At 44.8% G+C, this 19,334-nt stretch overlaps 5 protein-coding genes across 6 annotated transcripts in view; 2 read left to right on the plus strand and 3 right to left on the minus strand.

The window, feature by feature from the left end:
- Positions 1-17: 17 nt before the first annotated feature.
- On the minus strand, positions 18-4,211 carry LOC135342516 (uncharacterized). Its single transcript, XM_064539250.1, has 19 exons — positions 3,946-4,211; positions 3,781-3,885; positions 3,440-3,544; positions 3,247-3,372; positions 3,088-3,186; positions 2,911-3,033; positions 2,714-2,860; positions 2,111-2,245; positions 1,956-2,057; positions 1,693-1,884; positions 1,517-1,624; positions 1,339-1,467; positions 1,151-1,291; positions 1,018-1,095; positions 733-956; positions 626-669; positions 414-470; positions 291-348; positions 18-225 (listed from the first exon to the last, which is right to left on the minus strand). Exons 1-19 carry the CDS (start codon positions 4,010-4,012, stop codon positions 130-132), a joined length of 2,136 nt encoding a protein of 711 aa, XP_064395320.1. The 5' UTR covers positions 4,013-4,211; the 3' UTR covers positions 18-129.
- An 11-nt stretch (positions 4,212-4,222) lies between these two features.
- LOC135342524 (small ribosomal subunit protein mS40-like) lies at positions 4,223-5,302 on the plus strand. Its single transcript, XM_064539260.1, has 7 exons — positions 4,223-4,433; positions 4,516-4,574; positions 4,631-4,651; positions 4,718-4,786; positions 4,856-4,922; positions 4,988-5,047; positions 5,111-5,302. The coding sequence occupies exons 1-7, from the start codon at positions 4,286-4,288 to the stop codon at positions 5,191-5,193; spliced, it is 507 nt and encodes a 168-aa protein (XP_064395330.1). The 5' UTR covers positions 4,223-4,285; the 3' UTR covers positions 5,194-5,302.
- On the minus strand, positions 5,152-15,616 carry LOC135342511 (alpha-latrocrustotoxin-Lt1a-like). 2 transcript variants are annotated; one of them, XM_064539244.1, is made up of 37 exons: positions 15,436-15,616; positions 15,338-15,380; positions 15,227-15,286; positions 15,111-15,174; positions 14,875-14,988; positions 14,601-14,645; positions 14,424-14,482; positions 14,286-14,346; positions 14,203-14,235; positions 13,876-13,901; positions 10,833-10,901; positions 10,359-10,440; positions 10,054-10,143; positions 9,717-9,778; positions 9,612-9,652; positions 9,436-9,515; positions 9,166-9,224; positions 8,944-9,080; positions 8,822-8,863; positions 8,693-8,769; positions 8,588-8,637; positions 8,433-8,529; positions 8,277-8,372; positions 8,065-8,175; positions 7,889-7,988; positions 7,715-7,835; positions 7,596-7,659; positions 7,438-7,527; positions 6,988-7,095; positions 6,897-6,935; positions 6,397-6,510; positions 6,279-6,343; positions 6,130-6,213; positions 5,999-6,076; positions 5,689-5,852; positions 5,460-5,576; positions 5,152-5,359 (listed from the first exon to the last, which is right to left on the minus strand). In XM_064539244.1, the coding sequence occupies exons 1-37, from the start codon at positions 15,563-15,565 to the stop codon at positions 5,283-5,285; spliced, it is 2,949 nt and encodes a 982-aa protein (XP_064395314.1). In that variant the 5' UTR covers positions 15,566-15,616; the 3' UTR covers positions 5,152-5,282. The 2 variants fall into 2 exon arrangements, with proteins under 2 accessions (XP_064395314.1, XP_064395313.1); XM_064539243.1 differs by having other exon boundaries at positions 8,693-8,772.
- Positions 11,084-13,509, minus strand: LOC135342517 (uncharacterized). The gene has a single exon (XM_064539251.1). It carries the CDS (start codon positions 13,381-13,383, stop codon positions 11,341-11,343), a length of 2,043 nt encoding a protein of 680 aa, XP_064395321.1. The 5' UTR covers positions 13,384-13,509; the 3' UTR covers positions 11,084-11,340.
- A 27-nt stretch (positions 15,617-15,643) lies between the features above and the next one.
- Positions 15,644-19,334, plus strand: part of LOC135342351 (structural maintenance of chromosomes protein 1A-like) — a 10,637-nt gene continuing 6,946 nt past the window's right edge. Inside the window, exons 1-17 of the mRNA XM_064539070.1 lie at positions 15,644-15,742; positions 15,806-15,952; positions 16,031-16,107; positions 16,163-16,266; positions 16,493-16,532; positions 16,580-16,660; positions 16,758-16,825; positions 16,955-17,045; positions 17,100-17,177; positions 17,269-17,376; positions 17,454-17,644; positions 17,738-17,969; positions 18,220-18,317; positions 18,365-18,409; positions 18,478-18,540; positions 19,026-19,098; positions 19,162-19,239. Of these exons, the coding sequence (XP_064395140.1) occupies positions 15,844-15,952; positions 16,031-16,107; positions 16,163-16,266; positions 16,493-16,532; positions 16,580-16,660; positions 16,758-16,825; positions 16,955-17,045; positions 17,100-17,177; positions 17,269-17,376; positions 17,454-17,644; positions 17,738-17,969; positions 18,220-18,317; positions 18,365-18,409; positions 18,478-18,540; positions 19,026-19,098; positions 19,162-19,239 (1,536 nt within the window). The 5' untranslated portion in view covers positions 15,644-15,742; positions 15,806-15,843. The remainder of the gene's footprint in view (positions 15,743-15,805; positions 15,953-16,030; positions 16,108-16,162; positions 16,267-16,492; positions 16,533-16,579; positions 16,661-16,757; positions 16,826-16,954; positions 17,046-17,099; positions 17,178-17,268; positions 17,377-17,453; positions 17,645-17,737; positions 17,970-18,219; positions 18,318-18,364; positions 18,410-18,477; positions 18,541-19,025; positions 19,099-19,161; positions 19,240-19,334) is intronic.

Below are 19,334 nucleotides of genomic sequence, written 5' to 3' on the forward strand. Positions count from 1 at the left end.
GTCAATGAATGTTGAAATTAATTTTGAGAAGCAATTAATTGTTTAAAATTTAAAAAGAAATAGAGATGAAATCAAAATGAATTGAATTGTTGCCTAGTAACGATACAGTCAGTCCATAGCCGAGGTGATTCACCCTATCACACGAATCTCTCCATCATCTTGGTCGTCCTCATCTTTGTCATCCTTATTCTCATCCTTATCTTTTGTTGGGTCACAGTCGGGTCCCTGCATACACACAGATAAGAGTGAGGAGACAAGTGGCTGCATGCCCTTGAATGGTGATTACTCACTTCATTGATTTTCTTTTCTAGCATTTTAAAGAACTCCTTCTGAGAATCAGTAGGTAACCTGCAGAGCAAGTAAATAAATTTTCATTTTAGAACGTATTCTTCGACAAAATCACAACCACTCACAAACGCTTTTGTTGATATTTCTGTTTCGGTGGTGGTTTGCGATACTTCGGCCTGGGACTGTGGGGACAAGATCACACCCACACACACACGCACACACACACACACGCACACACATACACACACACACGCAGGCAGACGCACACACACACACGCACGCAGACGTGCAATAATCACTCAGCCGACTAGCTAGTATGCATGAGAGCACAACTCACTTCAATGGCTTTGGTATGGACTGATACACAGGCAGCTGCATATTCTACACACGCATAAATTCCATAGTACACACATGAATGAATACTTGCTACAATAATAAACTTACTATTTCAGGATATCTATGTTCGGGACTTGAAGGTTTTTCGGGGGGAAGAACACTGGCTATTGGTCCTTTGAGTGATGACACCTTCTTCCTAGCTCCATCCACTTGTATTAGAGCCAGTATATCCTGGATGAGCTCTTGGTGAGTGATGGTGGTAGCATTCCTCCTCTTCATGAAATAGGAGTGGGGGATATCCCGTGGGGAGTACTCAGCAGGTGTCCCTGCAACTGTAACACAGTGCACATAGGTCATGCATGCAGTGCTATAGTTAGGTATAATTATAGCTACCTTGTTGAGCTCTGATGAGCATTGGGTGGGCGTTGGGTTCCTCTCCACTGGCTGAGAAGACATCATCAGTCTCAGTATCTGCAGGAACATTCAGTATAACAGAAGATTGAGTCCTGTTGTAGGGTCAGGCTACCTAGTTGACCTCCACATAGGAGAGGTGATAGTTGAACCATGGATGGAGTTTCAGCACTGAAGAATAAATCATGCATCACTGCAGTGGCTTGTTCAGAAGGGGACAAGTCGAGGAAAGGTGAAATATTGTCATCATCCACACCTGCGTGATGAATCAGTAGGTCACATGATAACTCTAGTATCACTTACCCGGTTGCAACTCAAGGTAAAGGTCGAGTGGCTGTACTTTATGACGGGATAACATCTGGCGCATCATTAGCAACAAGTTAGTGGCCTTTTGGGAAAATGTTAAAGGGCTATCTGCTCGCTCATCAGTACCTATATGAACATTCAACCTAGGTCCTCCGTGGGTCTACATAATAGCTACCTTGTTGCGCTCTAGTGCTGAGTGGTCGTTTTGCAACAGCGGAAGAACCATCATTGATGAAAATTACATTTTGTGAAGGCCAAGGATAAGAGGCCCCGTCATCAGCATCTGCATAGGAACAATCAGTAAACATGCATGGTTTATGGTGTTCATTATCATTATATATAGCTATATACCTTCAGTGCAGGCCCTCCTGGATCTGTGCTTGGGAGAGCGGAGAGCGGCATCAGCAAACATCTTCAGTATCAACTCTTCTAGCTCTTCGGAGTGAAAGGATGGAGGGACATCAGAGGAACTCTCACTGATGACAATGCTGGGTATATTGTGGGAAGGAGGAGGGGGGACATCAGAGGAGGACTGGTCCGTTCCTGCATGCATTATATGAACATCTTAGTAGGTCATGATGATTGATTCACTGCTACTGTTATGTAGTAGCTACCTTGCTGAGCTCCAGTGTCTGGTGGTTGTGCTGGAGTGGAGGGGGAGCCACCACTGAAGAAAACACTGGGTACAGTAAGCTGTTGGGAAGGTCTTCCAGCACCTGCATGCATGAACATTCAGTATAATTATTAGAAATCGTGTTATTATAGCTACCTAGTTGAGCTCCAGTGTTGAGTGGATGTACTGCAGTGGAGAACCTGCGTGGGGGGGAAGTAACACTGACGCAGATGCTGGGTACATTCTTGGAAGGAGATGAGGAGGGGACATCAGAGGAAGACTGGTCCGTCCCTGAATGCATAGGTCATGGTTTGATATTCACTGCTACACTGGTCCAGACGAGGACACAATGAACCTAATTAACTAATTATTACGATCTTTTAATGAAATTCTTTGAATGATTTGTCTTATATCCTCTACATATTGGACTGACACAGCAGAGCTAGAGCTAGAGCAAGGTAAGAGTAATGGTAGAAGTTCTCCTACTGGAGATACCCCTATGGCCCTATATTGCCAGAATGTGAAGGCAATAGGACCCCTATAAGAATTAATTTTCCTCTGTGCCTGCAAGAATTGCCTCTCACTCATACTACAGCTTATACAGTGCTGTTATGTGTGTCCAATATGTAGAGGTTACAAAGAAAGAAAAGACAAATCATTCATTATTTTAAAGGTCGTAATAATATTATTACTGTGCCGTAGCTAATTATCTAATTAAGGTAATAGTGTCCTCCTCCTCTGGGTCTGATACTGGTCTACCTTGTTGAGCAGTGTCCTCCTCCGCTGGGTCTGATACTGGTCTACCTTGCTGAGCTCCAGTGTCTGGTGGTTGTGCTGGAGTGGGAGGAGGACTACCACTGAAGAAAACATTGGGTACAGTAAGCTGTTGGGAAGGTCTGCCAGCACCTGCATGCATGCATAGTATATAGTTGGGCTATTGTGTTCATTGTAGCTACCTTGTTGAGCTCCAGTGTTGAGTGGATGTACTGCAGTGGAGAACCTGCGTGGGGAACTAACACTGACGCAGATGCTGGGTAGATTTTGTGAGGAGGGGACATCAGAGGAAGACTGGTCCGTCCCTGCATGCATAAGTCATGGTTTGATATTCACTGCTACTGTTGTGTAGTAGCAACCTTGTTGAGCTCCAGTGTTTGGTGGTTGTGCTGCAGTAGAAGGGCCGGGACCACCACTGAAGAAAACACTGGGGGTTGTTTGGGGAGGCCTTTCACCACCTGCATGCATGAACATTTAGTACAGGAAACTGCTATTCATAAGAGTATATATAGCTATACCTTCAGCCCCAGTTTGGAGTGGATGCACTGCAGCGAAGGACATGTGTTTGCGTCGGCGGGAATCAAGGGCAAGCATCCTTTCAATCTCTTCTTGAGAATCGGAGGCTGAAGAATATTTCTTTGTTCCTGCATGCATATAATTATCATGAACATTCAGTAGGTCATGATTGAGTCACTGTCGCGTAGTAGCCACCTTGTTGAGCTGCTCCAGTGTCTGGTGGTTGTGCTGCAGAAAGGCTGAAACTATCACTGAAGAACATGTCTGGGATGTGTCGGGGACGTCTGAACATGATAGCACCTGCAGTTAGAGTAAAGGAAGACTTATAATTAATAATTACCGTATAGCGGGTTACTTTCGTATGGTGGAATTTTTGTACATTTCGGATTGAAGAGCATCATACGAAAATTAAAACTATACTACCGCAATAGATTCAAAATACAAATGGGTCGTTTATACGAAAATTTACAGCAACAAAAATTCCCCGCTATACGGTATATCAGTATCTGCAGTACAGTACAGGTCATTGGGCTTACTAGTGTAGCTTTCTTGCCGAGCTGGGAATCGATTCCCAATGAACACTTGCATGTTGGGTGGCTGTTGGGAGGGTACATCAGCAGCCCTGTCAGCATCAGCAGGATCTAGAAACATTCAGCCTGAGTCAAGTGGGTCTCATGGATCTATTGGGCACTTGTAGCTACCTTGTTGAGCTCCAGTGTCGTCGAGTGGTTGCACTGCAATGGAGGACCTGGAGGCAAAACAACCCATACCGCAGACTGATCAGCCTCAACACCACTGCAAGATGAGCACACAATCCTGACAGGTCTCTTTGTGAAGGACTCGCTGGCAGCAGTCACAGGAGAGGGAGAGAGAGAGAGAGAGCAGCGGTTGAAGCGTGAACAGTGGTTGAACTGACTTTGCTTGCAGTGTTCCATGCTTTCAACAAAGAATCTCTGCAATGCTGAGCAGACACGCCTCCCTTTTGTCACCCGTGATTCACCCACGTGGCTCTGTAATGAACAAGGGGGGATCAGAGTCACCATGCAAAGCCTTTGGAGAGTGTATGAGAGGACAGCTCCTACGTGGACACGAGGACTGACTGCGAGACTGGCTAGTTCTGGAGGAGGAAGACCAGAGTCTAAGAGGAAAGACGGGAGGAGACAGTTCGATAGGACAGAATCTAAACAAGGTACGGGTCGTCATATTAATTAGTTTGTAAACATCTTACATGTCCCACTGTGTATATAAGCATGCCATTTGTTGGTCTACAGAGCCTAAAATAATATGGGCAGACTACAAGCGAAATTTCAAAGGTTCCGTACCCCCTCAGGTATGTATCATGTGTTCGCATTGTGTTAATGTATTAATACTCTTCCTCTTCTGCAGAAAACCAGAATAAGATGTCGGGTATGTTGTGCTATGTGTGTATGGTGTGCTGTGTCTAACACTAGTGTGTGTGTGTGTGTGTCATAGAGAGGTCCAGAGAGGATTGTGAACAATGCCTGCCCCATATGTAAGGATGGCATCTCCATCACACACACAGTGAGTGTATACACTGTACTGTACTGTACATCCCAGGCTATCCCTAACAACATCCATGTATGTATGCAGGATACCAATCTGCTGGAGCAGTTTCTGTCACCTCATACAGGGGAAATCTTTGAAGCGTCTAAAACAGGTAATCACATGCTTTGGTGTTTCAGTTAATTTACTAACTCCATCCCCTAACTGTCATGCATGCAGGTTTGTGTAGACAACAACAGAAGAAGCTGATAGTTGCCATAGAGACAGCCTGGGACCATGGCAAGCTGCTCCTACTATCGCTGACCAGCTCTAATAACCCTCTCCCCCCCCCCCCCCCCACAGGTCTCCTGCCCTACCCTATACCACGGAAACCTGAGGATGAATCATTTCGTATTCCACCATGGAACAAGATAGACATTGTATAGACATCAAACAATAACAATATAACAGTGATAGTGCAATTTTCATTTATAATAATGTTGTCTGTTTGTAAATTGATGTACATGTATATTAATCAGTGCTTGATCCTGTTGACCTTGACCACCTTTGATATAGAATAGACCAGATCTTTGGCATGTTTGAGACTGTAAGCTGCATGCAGGGAAACAACCATCACTCAATCACAATGTACAACACACACACACATGGCCATGCATGACTGACTGAGCACACACAAGACACTAGAGCTCACCTTTGAGTATTGCCTTGACCTCCTCACTGAAGTGTCCGCTGTCCATCCACTCCTTGTGATCATTCACATAGTCAAACGCACACTTCCCGTGCACATCCATCTGCTGACAGTTAGAACCTGCACAAACGGAGTCACTGTAAAATAAACGACCCTACAAAGTGTATAATGCTACTTCTAATTTGTTAACAGTGGCCATGACTTTAGTTTTGTTCAATGATACAAACATTACCTTTGTCAATGAGCTGTGTGGCAACAGCAGGGTTGTTAGCCTTACAAGCCACACTGAGTGGTGTGAGGAACGAGGTATTGACAGAGGTCACATGAGCCCCACTGCTCAGGAGGAGTGTCGTTAACTCAGGGAGATCAACATGACGAGCAGACAAGTGGAGAGGTCTGCAGTGCACGCATGGATGCATCAATCACTACTTTGAAGGAGCACAACATTACAAGCTACTATTTGTAATTGTACATGAAAATATGTACAAAGCAGAACAAATTACTATAATGATATCATAGATACACAGATGCTTGTGTTTTACGTGTTGTCGTGGATGTACTCTACATTAGGGTTGGCTCCGTGGTCAAGGAGGAACTGGAAAGTGGCCACTGGATCAATGCTGTGCAGTACAGGGATTTGTCAAATAAGGCATCTAATTATGTCATATCCTACCATGACTCTGGAGGGCCATTCAATACCCTCAGAGCTAACTGGTCAGCCTCTCCTGGCTTCAGAGAGAAATCACGACCTGACAACCTGTGTGTGTGTGTGTGTGTGTGTGTGTGTGTGTGTGCGTGCGTGTGTGCGGAGTGCTGACTGACCACACAGCGCAGTCCATGTGATCTTTGACTAGAGACAAGTAGAGCAGTGATGATGACGTCGTGTCCTAAGGAAGTGCATATCATTATAACCACACACACACCACGTTGTATGTATTACATTGTGCTTCTCTTGTAGAATGGTTTGTTGCACAGAGTTTGCATCTGCATCCAGTAACACCTGGATGATACTAGACAAGCCGTGGGCGGCAGCACACTGAATGGCTAGGAGACCCTGAGACCATGCAGGAACAATACAGTAATGGCTAGGAGACCCTGAGACCATGCAGGAACAATACAGTAATGGCTAGGAGACCCTGAGACCATGCAGGAACAATACAGTAATGGCTAGGAGACCCTGAGACCATGCAGGAACAATACAGTAAAATTTTTCAATTTTTGGCTTTGGACCATGTGCAATCCATGGCACTGTATGGGCAAATTGATTTACCAAATATGGACATTGATGGTACCATTTGAAAGGTCTCTTTCTAAGCTTTCATAAATCATTTTGAAATTGAATACACATGAAACACAGGACTCAAGTTATAACAAACACTCCATACTGATGAGCCAGTAAACACATTATTAAGAATTCACTGTATTTAATATTGTACGTACTTTATCATTTTCAATATCTAGTAGAGCTCCACTGGTAACCTGTGTGGAGGGGGTGTGGCTGGTATCATGTATAAGCCCAGTGTACGCATACCATGTGGGCTACACACTCGGCTGCATTAGAGTCCTGACACATCATGTGGAGGGGAGTGTTGCCATGGAGATCACGGGCGTTCACATTAGCACCATACGTCAGTAGTGGCTGCACACACACAAACACATGCATGAAATATCATGTACATATCTAGTGGGTAATTTTCTCGAAGGTCACAATTTTTTTCATTGATTAATTACCCATTTTGTGAATTTTGCATATAATAAGGATATTCGTTTGAAATGTTTGTAGCATAGAAATCCACGAAAATATTAGCTCTCGAACATCACCCGCTAACAGTGTATCACCCGCTAACAGTGTATCACCCGCTAACAGTGTATCACCCGCTGACAGTGTATCACCCGCTGACAGTGTATCACCCGCTAACAGTGTATCACCCGCTAACAGTGTATTACCCGCTAACAGTGTATTACGGGCACACACACTCACCTTGACAAGGGCAGCAGCTCTTGCCCTGTGCAGTGGAGTGGCTCCACTCTCATTCACAATGCTTGGGTCCACATGTTCTGTTAGTAGCATCTATTACATATAATTATGCAGGGTAGAGGGTTAGCACAGGAGCTGACTGATGTATGGATGAGCCTTACTTCTAATGCTGTTTGAGACCCTAGTGATGATACAATATGCAGTAGAGTGTTGCCTCGCACACACCTGGATATGTAGGGACGTGATGATAATATAATTAAAGTGTTCAGAACGCCCCCACCTACTGCGGAGACTGGCCAGGGGGTCTTTCTTGGTCACATGATCAGATATCCTCTTCTCTACAAACTCCATATCCCCCGCCCCCACCTTGACAACCAGCTCACGGTGCTCAGTATACTTCTCTGTGTACGATGGAGAGCACATCAGCTACTATAGTGGAAGAGGTTGCTCTTACTTCTTAAAGATTTTTCCAAGTCAGCGTTTCTGATGAGGTCCATTGCTGTCTTACTGACTTTGTTCTTGAAGTGGACATCAGTGCCCCACTCAATCAACAACTGCACACACACACAGTCATCAGCACACACACACACACACACACACACACACACACACACACACGCTCATACATACATTGCTGAGGTTCCTGTGCAGACCCTCAGTGGCCAGGAAGAATGGAGTACAGCCCAAGCTGTTCTGACAGTGCACCGTGGCACCACTCTCCAACAACAACAGTGCCACGTCCTGTCCACAAACAAATACACGTTCATTCAATCCACATACACACTAATTAAAAGCAAATATTATTAGAAGAAGTGTGTGCGTGTGTGTGGGGGGGGGCTCACAATATGCCCGTGTCGGCTGGCCAGGTGAAGAGCTGTGTTCCCTGACTCTGGATCAGGGAAGTTGACAAATGGTTTGTTCTTGTGGAAGAAAAGCAACTGCAGAGAAGAGAGTACATCCTTTGTGTGTTCACCACAATCCCATACTGTAACACACACCAATTTCCTGATGGTAGAGGTCTCCCCAACTCTGGCTACCCTCAGTAACAGTCGCTGACATTGCGAGAGTGTGCCTGGGAACACTTGATACAGGAACCTACACGGAGTGAGTAGTGTGCTACACTGTGTGTGTGTGATGAGGGGGCGGGGCTTACTTTGAGCCTGCTTTGAGCAGTTTGTTACGTGAGAAGCTCTCAAAGTAAACCTTAAAATGAACACAGTAAGGTAACGCACGTACAGTATATATAAATACAACAAACCTCATAGTTAGAGTAGATCCCAGCATTAACTTCCACTACCTCAAATGGTTGGAGCTTCAATATATCCCGGACAGTTCCTGCTGACAAAAAAATCAACATAATAGAAGACATATAATTCATCAGCCTCACCTCTGGTGTTGTCACTGCCTGAGAAGTCTTCAAAGAATTCACCTGAAGTCACAACATATGTGTGTGGGGGGGGGGGGTTATTTTATGGGGACCTGGATCAACCACTCAGCAATCTAGCTCACCTGACTGTGTGTCCCTGAGCACAATCCTCCTGTTGACTGATAGAGTCTCCTTACCCTCACTGCAGTAGAACCCACAGTCCCTAGTTAGAGAGAGGTTGATTACCAGCAGCTCAGTCAGTCGGCTGATAGACAGTGGCCTGCAGGAACACCATCATAAGTGCACTGATAGCATGTTTACAAATTCCAAGTTGTTTATAGGGAATAACATTACATGTAGCTGACCTTGGCACAGTGATGACATCGAATCTTTCTTTCATTTTCTGAGCTATAGTAGCCCTTACCTGCATAAGTATGCACGTCTTATCAACCTACCCCAATCATCAAATACCCTCTAACTTCATTACAATGGCTGTCAAAACAGTTAAATTTGTGGTGCCAGGAGGAAATGTCTGGGAACAAATTCACAAAAAATCACCCCACTGTCCATGTTCTACCCAACATAGCATGTATGGCTTACCTCTGCCTCTACCTAACACAGCCTGCATGGCTTACCTCTGCCTGTACACGGCCAGCATGCTCCACCCACTCGGAGCAACTCTCCACATCATACACACTTTGTATCCACTGCACCTCTGTAACAGGAAACAGACACCATTCATACAAAACCTCGTGCTGGCAAACAGAAAACCTCACAATAATGAATGGTACAAGTGTAACCTGACTCTCACCTTCTGCAATCTTGGCTAGCTTGGAGTTTGTTAGCTTCTCCCTGCAATAACAATGTATACTAATATATTGTAGGAGGGCAGCCTCCTGAGAAGTGAGGCACTCACTGTTTAGAAGGGTCAATGGCTAGCAGCTTCTGAAGGTCTTCCTTCCTTTTTCTCAGCTCTTCCTGTAACAATGTGATTAGTGGTACACTATGGGAACTATAGTGGCTGTCTGGGCTGCCCTCAATGAGCTCAGCAGGCTAACAGAGGTACTCAGTAATGCTAAGGTTAACACAGAAATGTGAATTGTGTGGGCTCCCTAGAGTTGGAAAGAGCACAAACACACAAAGGTTTAGGGAAACAGCAAGCTAGGCATGTACACTACATAAAGCATAGCATACAAGATAGCTACATGATAACTACATTGTACAAGATGCTGTAAGCTAGATAACCGCCATACCAATTTGTTCAGTACTGCCTGCGCTTGTTTGAACTGATAACCAGACATTATAAAGTAGACAAGGAACGCACACACACCGTGTTGGTCAGCCTGTGGAAAAAAGTTAATGAATAAAACGCCACCATCAGCCAACACCCATTATACTTGCCACCATAAAACCTCAAGTATGTTCTAGGGAGAATACATGATACTTCACTTGTGGTCATACACAAACAAATTAAGTGCACAAGAGGGTCATCTCTCATCGAGATAAGCTGCACTGAAGCCGTTGGGGTCGGAGGTAATTGGGGACAGCTGAGCCTTACTGAGTTGAGGTCAGCAGAATCCACTAGACATTGGACGGCGAAAATCTTGGAGACTGTTTTCAGGGCGAGGTTGATGGTCCATCTGTGTGAGCACAAACGCAGTGGTTACAATACAAGTACTGCAGCTCACTTGGGAATGTTGGCAAATGCAAAAAACTACTTGAGATAAGTGCAAAAGATCAACGTAGATAAGGCATACACTAATGTGAACAGTGAACACTTATATTTCTAGTAGTTTTTTTGTGCAATTTACGGATTAATTTGCCAAAGTGAGCTGCATGCATGGGCAGTGGACATGGAATTCTTGGTATTTATTTTTCAAGGGTGATGTCCCTAAAAAAATAATGGTTATATGGGCAGACAGCAGCTTGTACTTAAATTGGATTAAGGGTAGACCTCAGAACAAAAGCAGAGACCAGTTTCACACAGCTCCCATGTACCACAGCACACACACACACTAGCTGGTAGTAGTACCTGTCACTAAGCAACACCTCTGCAGTGAAGGTCCCTGGCACCAGTGAGTTGACCAGAGCACACAGTACTCTGTATGGATGGGCGGATAGATAGCAGAGTTCCATTAATAAAAATTAATGTAAACCCATTATCATGGGCAGGAGGTGCATAAGATTATACCATTATTTACATGGAGATAATAAGTGACAAATTAATGTACCTACCCCCATTACATGGAAGCTTACATGTACACACCTTACAAGTAACTTCAGTTTGACAGGTTACTATAATATTGATTTTCAACAACAACAAAATGACCACACACTTTCCACAAACAATAACGATCAGCTAAGCACATGTACACATGAGGGAGGGTACAATGATAACAAGATGTACAGGTATCTAAAACAAATGCTCAGTGGTAAAAAAAAGGTGCCCAAAAACCTGATAGTTGCCAGGGATGTAATGGGGAAAGTTCTGTACCTACATAGCCAGACAACCAAAAATCAACATGTGGGAACACAAAGAGTCAAGCTGGCAGGGAGGCCATTGAAGAACTAGAACTGTCCTCCCCCAGTGAATCACAGCTAGTGGAGAGGGCTGTGGAGACAGTCTCAGTGCTGCTCGGCTGGGGGGAATCAATCATGGCGTACTGTTCTTTGGATGTACTGCACAAATCCATAGTGATGTTTGACTGAGGAGAGGTGCAGACTGGGGCCAGCTCATACAGTGGAGTGTTGGTCACAAAGTGTATCATTCGCTCGGTTTGGTCCGGACCCTCCTGTCCAATGTTGAATTTCGACATATTAGTGAGAAAATCTGATGGAATACAATCACTTTCATTGTCTAGTACAACCACTGCAAACTTGTTTGAGTCAATCGTCCCGCTACCAACCTTGGACATGATGAGAAATCTCAGAGCATTGATACGCGCTGTCTTTTGTTCGTTCCAATCTTTCTTAAACGCCTCGTTGCAAACTATGAGCACTGCATCGGCTTGCTTGACTTTCTCCTCCAACTTGCTGACTACACATCCATGGCTCAGCTCGCTGTCATCCGAGTAGCTGACTTGAATGCCCTGCGTCAAGTGGAGGGCTTGCACGACATTGCACAGAATGTACTGCACTTCATCATTGTCACACTTCTCTGAGTAGACAACGAGAGCCTTCCAAGACCTCTGAGGTATAGACGGAGGGAGAGGGAGAGGTGGTGGGGGGTAGAAGGAAGGCTTGGAGGAAGTACGGTTGCAGTGATGGACACACTTAAGCACAGTTATCAGAGTAATCACCGCTATAACTAACAGTACCATAAGAGCACTTCCAGCGAACGCTATAGCCAAGGTATGATCAGGTGGACCATCAGTAAAGTTGCTAAAGTTAGAGGGTAAAGTTGGGGAAGCAGTTTCAGAAGGCATCGTCGTAGGCTCAGCCAAGGTAGGCTCAGCCAAGGTAGCGGTGTAAACACTGGGGGGAGGTACAGGTAATACCACAGCCATTCCGCAACCAATCGCCTCTCGGTTATGATTGTTGGGTGTTGCTATTCCAGCACAAGGGTAATGAGCACTAAGCCTCACTTTATCATAAACTAAGCTGGTATCAAGCAGTAGCAAACTGACGGATATTGTATCAGTAGCAGTACTGTTCACTTTGTACACATAGTTTTCAAGTAGAGCCTCAGAACCGTCTGGGTTAGGTGTATAGTAGATGAGTCGAATGTAGTAAGTGAAGGTATACATGAGGCCAGGTTGACGGTAGTAGGAATGATTGAAAGGTGTTGCTGGGTCCCACTGGATGTACAGTCGCTTGGCTGTAACATTAGTTCCATTCATTTCATTGGTTGTTCCATTCGTTCCATTTGTTCCATTGGTTGTTCCATTATTGGTTATGTTGTAGAAATATGTTTGTAATTGTACGTTCGTGAGAGGTGAGTGACGTGGGGGGTTGCAGTTGGTGGGGCCAAGCTCTCCACATGAACTGGGCACTGTACACTCCAGGCATCCTCTCTTAGTAATCCTCGAATAGTCTTCTGGTAAAGGATAAGGAATGACTTCGACTCGAAGATCTCTATATGACTGACTATTTGAAAAGTGGTAGTAGCCTGATATTGTCAATGTTCTAGCATCTGCCCCGCTGACACAGAAAATATCTTTAACTAAACGTCCACTCCACTTATTCTGACGCACCACCACTACTTGATAGCCTTTCCGTATTATACTCTTGACTGGATGTGTCCATTCAACTGTGATATCAAATCGTTTGTAATTGACGGAGTGTAGTGTGACAGACAGTTCAGTTGGAGCTCCCTCCTCTGCAGTAGAGTTGGCATCATCAGTTGCAACCTCACACAGACCATCATTATCATCCGGTGTTGGGCTATAGCCAGCATTCATGAGTGGGTCACAGTACGGCAAGTTTGGGTCTGTGTTATCTTCTCCACAAGTTCGGTCATCATTCTCAATGCAAGTAGTTTCAATCTGGTTAGTTGTACAAGCTACAGCACTGACACTCCATACTAGCTGCACTAAGCAGAGCAGGGATAGGAGGACAATGCACAGTCTGTTACAGCCAGTCATTATGCAGCTCAACTCAGCTCAATAACAAATCTAGCTACTACAAATATCATTGTTTGTAAAACCAACCAGGAAGCAAATACAGAATAAAGATATTCATATTCCATTTAATAGGATGTTGTGGTAAAATAATTGCAAACTACCAGCCATCCCACACACTAGGCACACACTAGGCTGGTCAGGGTTTCATACAGAGGGGGGGGGGGGGGGCGCCCTGGGATTTCCCACCCCCAGCCAAAATCCCCCTCCCCCTAGAAATCTGAAAATTAATGATGTCATAATTAAAATGTATGACTTTTCTCCTTAAAATTCATCAATAAAACTATAGAGTAGTAAAATGTATGGTTTGAAGCACACCAAAAAACAAAATTGCACCTCAGATACTCTGAGCCCCACACACTAGCCTCACACTAGGCACACACTAGCCTCACACTAGGCACACACTAGCCCACACTAGGCACACACTAGCCTCACACTAGGCACACACTAGCTCACCGTGTGTCCACAAGATCCTGAATACCCTGCACACAAAAAACACATTACACTGTTAGCATCACTGATTGGATAATTAAATATTTGAACGGCCATAACTTTAGTTCAGTTGGTCCAATAACGTTAATTTCTGATTTTCCGAAAGCTTATAGACAGACCTTTCAGATGATGTGTTAAAATCTAATTTTTCAAATAGAAATTAGGCCCGTTCCAAATTTGAGATTTGAATATAATTATACCATCTGAAAGAGCTCCTTCTCAGAATATCATAAAATGGACCATCAGAACTCTAGTTACAGAGACAGTATAGTATATTAAAAATGAATGTACCTCCACATGAAGCTTCCTCCCATCCACAGTCATCTGTACAGTGGTGTGGTGATACGGTGGAGATACTATTAAAGTGTTGGTACCTTTAGTTGTCCATTGACCAGGTCTATCAGTAGCCACTCTGTGCTGGGTCTCAACAGTGCTCTGTGTGGTGTGTGTGTGTGTGTGTGGGGGGTGGGGGGGGGGGTCCATGAGGGCAAGTCAGGAGGATGGGCACTTACTTGGAGGTTCTCTTGTAGGGCTGAGTTATTGAGATACCATTGTCTGAGACGTAGAATGGCTGTGTGCGTGCGTGCGTGTGGGTGAGCAGATTGAAAGTATTAGCTAAATATACAAACATAGAGATTGTAGCATGGAGACAAGATTGTACAAACAAGAACAGCTTTTCTAACACTCACTAAATGTTTCTCAGATGTAGTGCGGAGGAGCTGGCGAGGGCCCACCTACACACAGTGTACACAGCGATTTGATTAGTGTCAACAGTCAACACAAAAACAATAAAGCGAGGCAAAAAGATACTTCACCACTGACAAAGTAACCATTAGATACGGTGGTGATAAAATAGCTCCAACACCTCCAAAGACATGCCCACACAGTGTACACTGGTGCAGTATGTTAAGGACACACACACACACAGAGAGAGTATGTACTGTGAGGTGAGTGTAGGGTTACCTCAAGAGGGTCAGCAATGAGGACCTGACTCTTAGACTGCTTCTGGAATAGTGGGGCCATTCTCCACGTGTTGGTGACGTCCTCACACACAAACATCCACAGTATTGGGAACACCTAACACAAGAGTGGACCAATAATAAGACACAACTTAAGGCCAACAGGTAACTTTCAGATTGCTTACTACTGTTTGTAAGCCTGACAGTTGCCTGGTGTATGGTGGCTTTAAGACAACTCACTTGGGCTGGCGAGCACAGTGCAAACATCTGTGAGTCCACCTTGGTTGACTTGGGGATCCTCCCACTAATAAGAAGAGTGAGTAACAGCAGAGTGAGTAGCTATTACCAGGACTCACCTCGTCTTGAGAGCATCAATGAACCAGTCGACACGCGTCACCTTCTGATTGGCCGTGAGCCTGTAAGGAACCACATGCAACCATGGTATCATGTATATGGATGAAGCTTACCCCTCCAAACTGTCCAATCTCTTAGGAGCAGAACCCACCAACTCTGTGTAATATACACATCAAGTTCAAAAAGGGGGGCGTGTCAGCTCCATCCTCACCTTCTAGTAGTACCCTCATTGTACAGCCAGACATTATTCCCTGGAGTATATCCGCCGTCTCACAGCTCCCTCTCACCAGCCTCATGTTGCTCCAGCCAGTGAACCCGTTGAGAGCAGCTCTGGAGGCCATTATCCATGCAGTGATAATTATGTGTTTATACTCAACCACGTGGGTGACTGTGTTGCCTTGACATTGGACTTTGACCCTGGATTTTCCAGACAAAATGGAGGACTGAGGTCAAAGTGCAGGTACAGTGCGGGAAAGGCAGCTAGCTGCTGTTTTTTCATTTGATTTTCTCTTTACAAGGTACGTAGGCATGAATGATATCTCTGTATTTTATTCATTCCTACACACTTCATTTTTCTGCAGATTTGTTTCAGCAGATTGTAGCAGAAAATTCTTCCGAAATGGGTTTTATGAAACTACTTGAGCTTGAAAACTTCAAGTCGTATAAAGGCCACCAAATAGTGGGCCCTTTTATGAAGTTCACTGCCATAATCGGTCCGAATGGTTCAGGTGGGCGGGGCTAGTAGTGTCATACACATTGTTATCCCCGTACATGTATTATTACTCCTGCCATATTAAAATATACAGGCAAGTCCAACTTGATGGATGCCATCAGTTTTGTGCTAGGAGAAAGGACACAGAATCTCAGAGTTCGTAGTCTAAAGGTCAAAGTTCATAGCCTCCTTATAACGTACATGTAATCACGCTGTGCACGTGTAGGACTTGATCCACGGTGCTCCCATTGGAAAGCCAGTGGCTAGTCGCGCTAAAGTGGTGCTCGTGTATCAAGAAGACGATGGCAAAGAGACCTCCTTTGCTAGAATGTGAGGAGAGATACAAGCTGTCAGTGGGTTACCGTACTACTAGAGTATTCTGTGACTTGCCAATCAGCAGAAAATTTGACCCTTTTGTGATCTAACTATTGCGTTCTGGCAAAGATCGTGTGTAATATACTAGTTTACAATTTTTGTTGTTGCGAAGTGATCAAAGTTCGCATAATTATGTTTGAGCTAACATTCTAGTAATACAGTATATTATGTTGTCTTGTAGAATCATTGGATCTGGCTCAGAATATAGGATAAATGGCAAGGTAAGGTGAAGTATTGATACATGTACACTGTCCATGTGCTTTATTAGGTGGTGCCCCATGGGATCTATCATACTAAACTGGAGTCATTTCAAGTGTTCTTGAAGGCCAAGAACTGTCTAGTGTTTCAGGTGTGTGTGCTCAGTGTGTGTGTGAGTGTGTGTGCTCAGTGTGTGTGTGGGTGGGTGTGCTCAGTGTGTATGCATGTACAGCCTCATCCATCCACAGGGAGCAGTGGAGTCCATTGCTCTCAAGACCTCTAAAGAGAGGACTCACCTGTTTGAGGAAATCAGTGGGTAAGTAGCTGACTGTTAGAAACACCACCTACCCACACATCCCACACTCTACACCCACACATACTCCACACCACCCACCCACACACACTCTACACCCACACACACACACCCCACACACACTCCACACAGGTCGGGAGAACATGCCGGAGACTATGACAAGAAGAAGTTAGCAATGTCACAAGCATCAGAGGATGCTACTCTTAGCTTCCAGAAAAAGAAGGTAACTTCACCCTTCCCTTAGAGAGGTGGCTGGCTAATGAGTGGCTTTGTACAGGGCATTGTGGCAGAGAAGAAAGAAGCTAGAGCAGAGAAAGAGGAGGCAGAGAAATACAAGAAACTGCAGGAGGACTATGTGAGACACTAGTACACCTAGCCCCACCCCCTCCAGTAGTTTACCACCTTGAACATTTTGTAAATAAAGGCCTGTGTGTGTGTGTGTGCAGGATGAAGGTCGTCTCACAGAGCAACTGTTCAACCTCTACCACAGCGAGAAGAGGATCACAACAACCGCTGAGCTGATCAAAGACAAGCAGAAAGAATTGGACAAACAGGTACACACACACACACACTCTAAGATTTGGTTGTATTTCAAGAATTTCTGACAGCTTATAATGATCCATCTGTACAGCTTGGTGTACGGGGTAAACTGGAGGGGCAAATAAAAGGCAAGAAACAAGAGAATGCCAAATGGTCACGTGAGGTGGCCACACTCGAGAAGAAAATGAGGGAGAAAGAAGTTGAAATGAACCAGACCAAGCCCCTCTATATCAAAGCCAAAGAGAAGACCTCTCATGTTGCCAAGAGGCTGGAAGCTAACAAGTATGTAGCAATCACATATCATTTAAACATGGTACATAGCATACATACCTTGAGGTGAATCAGTAAGTGTGATGATCATTACCTATATTGTAGGAAGGCCCATGCTAAGGCTGTTGAGAAGGAGAAGCAGCATCGTGCTACACTTGATAGTCTAGCAACAGAGTTGGAGGATGTGCGGGGACGCTCTGAAGTGTATGAGGATGAGGTAGCCAGTCAGAGTCAAGACGAGGGACTGCAACTGGTGGACTCTCAACTGAAGGACTATTACCGTCTCCAGGCTAAAGCAGACAAGAAGAGCACTAGTCACACTCAGGAGTTGGAGACGGTGTGTGTGTGTGTGTGTGTGTGTGTGTGTGTGCGTGCGTGCGTGGGTGCGTGCGTGCGTGCGTGCGTGTGTGTGCGTGCGTGGGTGTGTGTGTGTGGGTGCGTGTGTGCGTGCGTGGGTGTGTGTGTGTGTGTGTGTGTGTGTGTGTGTGGTGATACCTATGTACATGTGTGTGGGTGTGCGTGTATGGTGATACCTATGCACATGTGTGTGTGTGTGTGTGTGTGGTGATACCTATGCACATGTGTAGCTGGAGCTGGAAAAACGAACGGACATCGAGGCACTGGAGGTTTTCAAACTGAAGAAAGAAGAGCTACTCAATAGACAGAAGCAGCTACAAGAGCGGAGGTAAGTGCTCACCATGCTACAGTGTGTGGTTGACTAGTACTCTGCAGAGAGCTCCAGGAGGAACGTGTTGAGAAGATTGATTCTTTCATCGAGTAAGCCACCATTGTATTAATGTACTCACCACCAACCCACCCCCCTGTGTGTGTGTGTGTGTGTGTAGATCTAATGCTCAAGTCATGAGTCAGCTGAAGAATGAAGAGGAGAAGCTAGCCAATGAAATGTCGTAAGTAGTCATTTGCCTTATTTATACATGTGTGATGGCTCTATTTAACACTGGGTCCCCTTCATTTTGAAAATACTAGAGTTGGCTCTGTAACTAGAGTTCTGATGATCCAAATTCAATGATTTCATGATTTCTGAAAGCTTAGAAGGCGCTCTTTTAGATGGTATGCTCAAATCCCAAATTTGAAACGGGTCATAATTTTCTAATTTTCAGAAAAATACCATGGGCTATAGCTCATGGTATTTTGTCAAAAACAGGCCCAAAATAGACCTTTGATTTTAACATATCATCTAAAAGGTCTCTCTCTAAGCATTCAGAAAATCATAAAATTAACGTTATTGGACCAACTGAACTAAAGTTATGGCCATTTAAAGATGCTCTATTTAATGCTGGGTCCCTTTTAAAGTACTAGAGTTGTCTGTGTAACTAGAGTTTTGATGGTCCCAATTCAATGATGCCTATGGGCTAAATTACAATTATTGCAGACAAGCCAGTACCCGCTATGAAGAGCTGAGTGATGCACTAGGCAAGGTTCAGAAGGGAATGAGCGAGCTGGATGTGAGTGGCCCTAGTCTCACACACACACACCCTCTTACCACTTGTGTCTCATTGTGTGTGTAGTGTGACAGGCATGAGTCTAAGCGTCGCCAGAGGAATACTGAGACACTGGAGAATCTGAAGAGGCTCTATCCTGGAGTGGTGAGTGTGTGTATGTGTGTGGGTGTGTGCGTGTAGTGTAGTGTGTGTGTGTGTGCATGTAGTGGGTGTGTGTGTGTGTAGTGGGTGTGTGTGGG

The sequence above is a fragment of the Halichondria panicea genome, chromosome 10 (assembly GCF_963675165.1).
Source record: "Halichondria panicea chromosome 10, odHalPani1.1, whole genome shotgun sequence".
Classification (NCBI taxonomy): domain Eukaryota; kingdom Metazoa; phylum Porifera; class Demospongiae; order Suberitida; family Halichondriidae; genus Halichondria; species Halichondria panicea.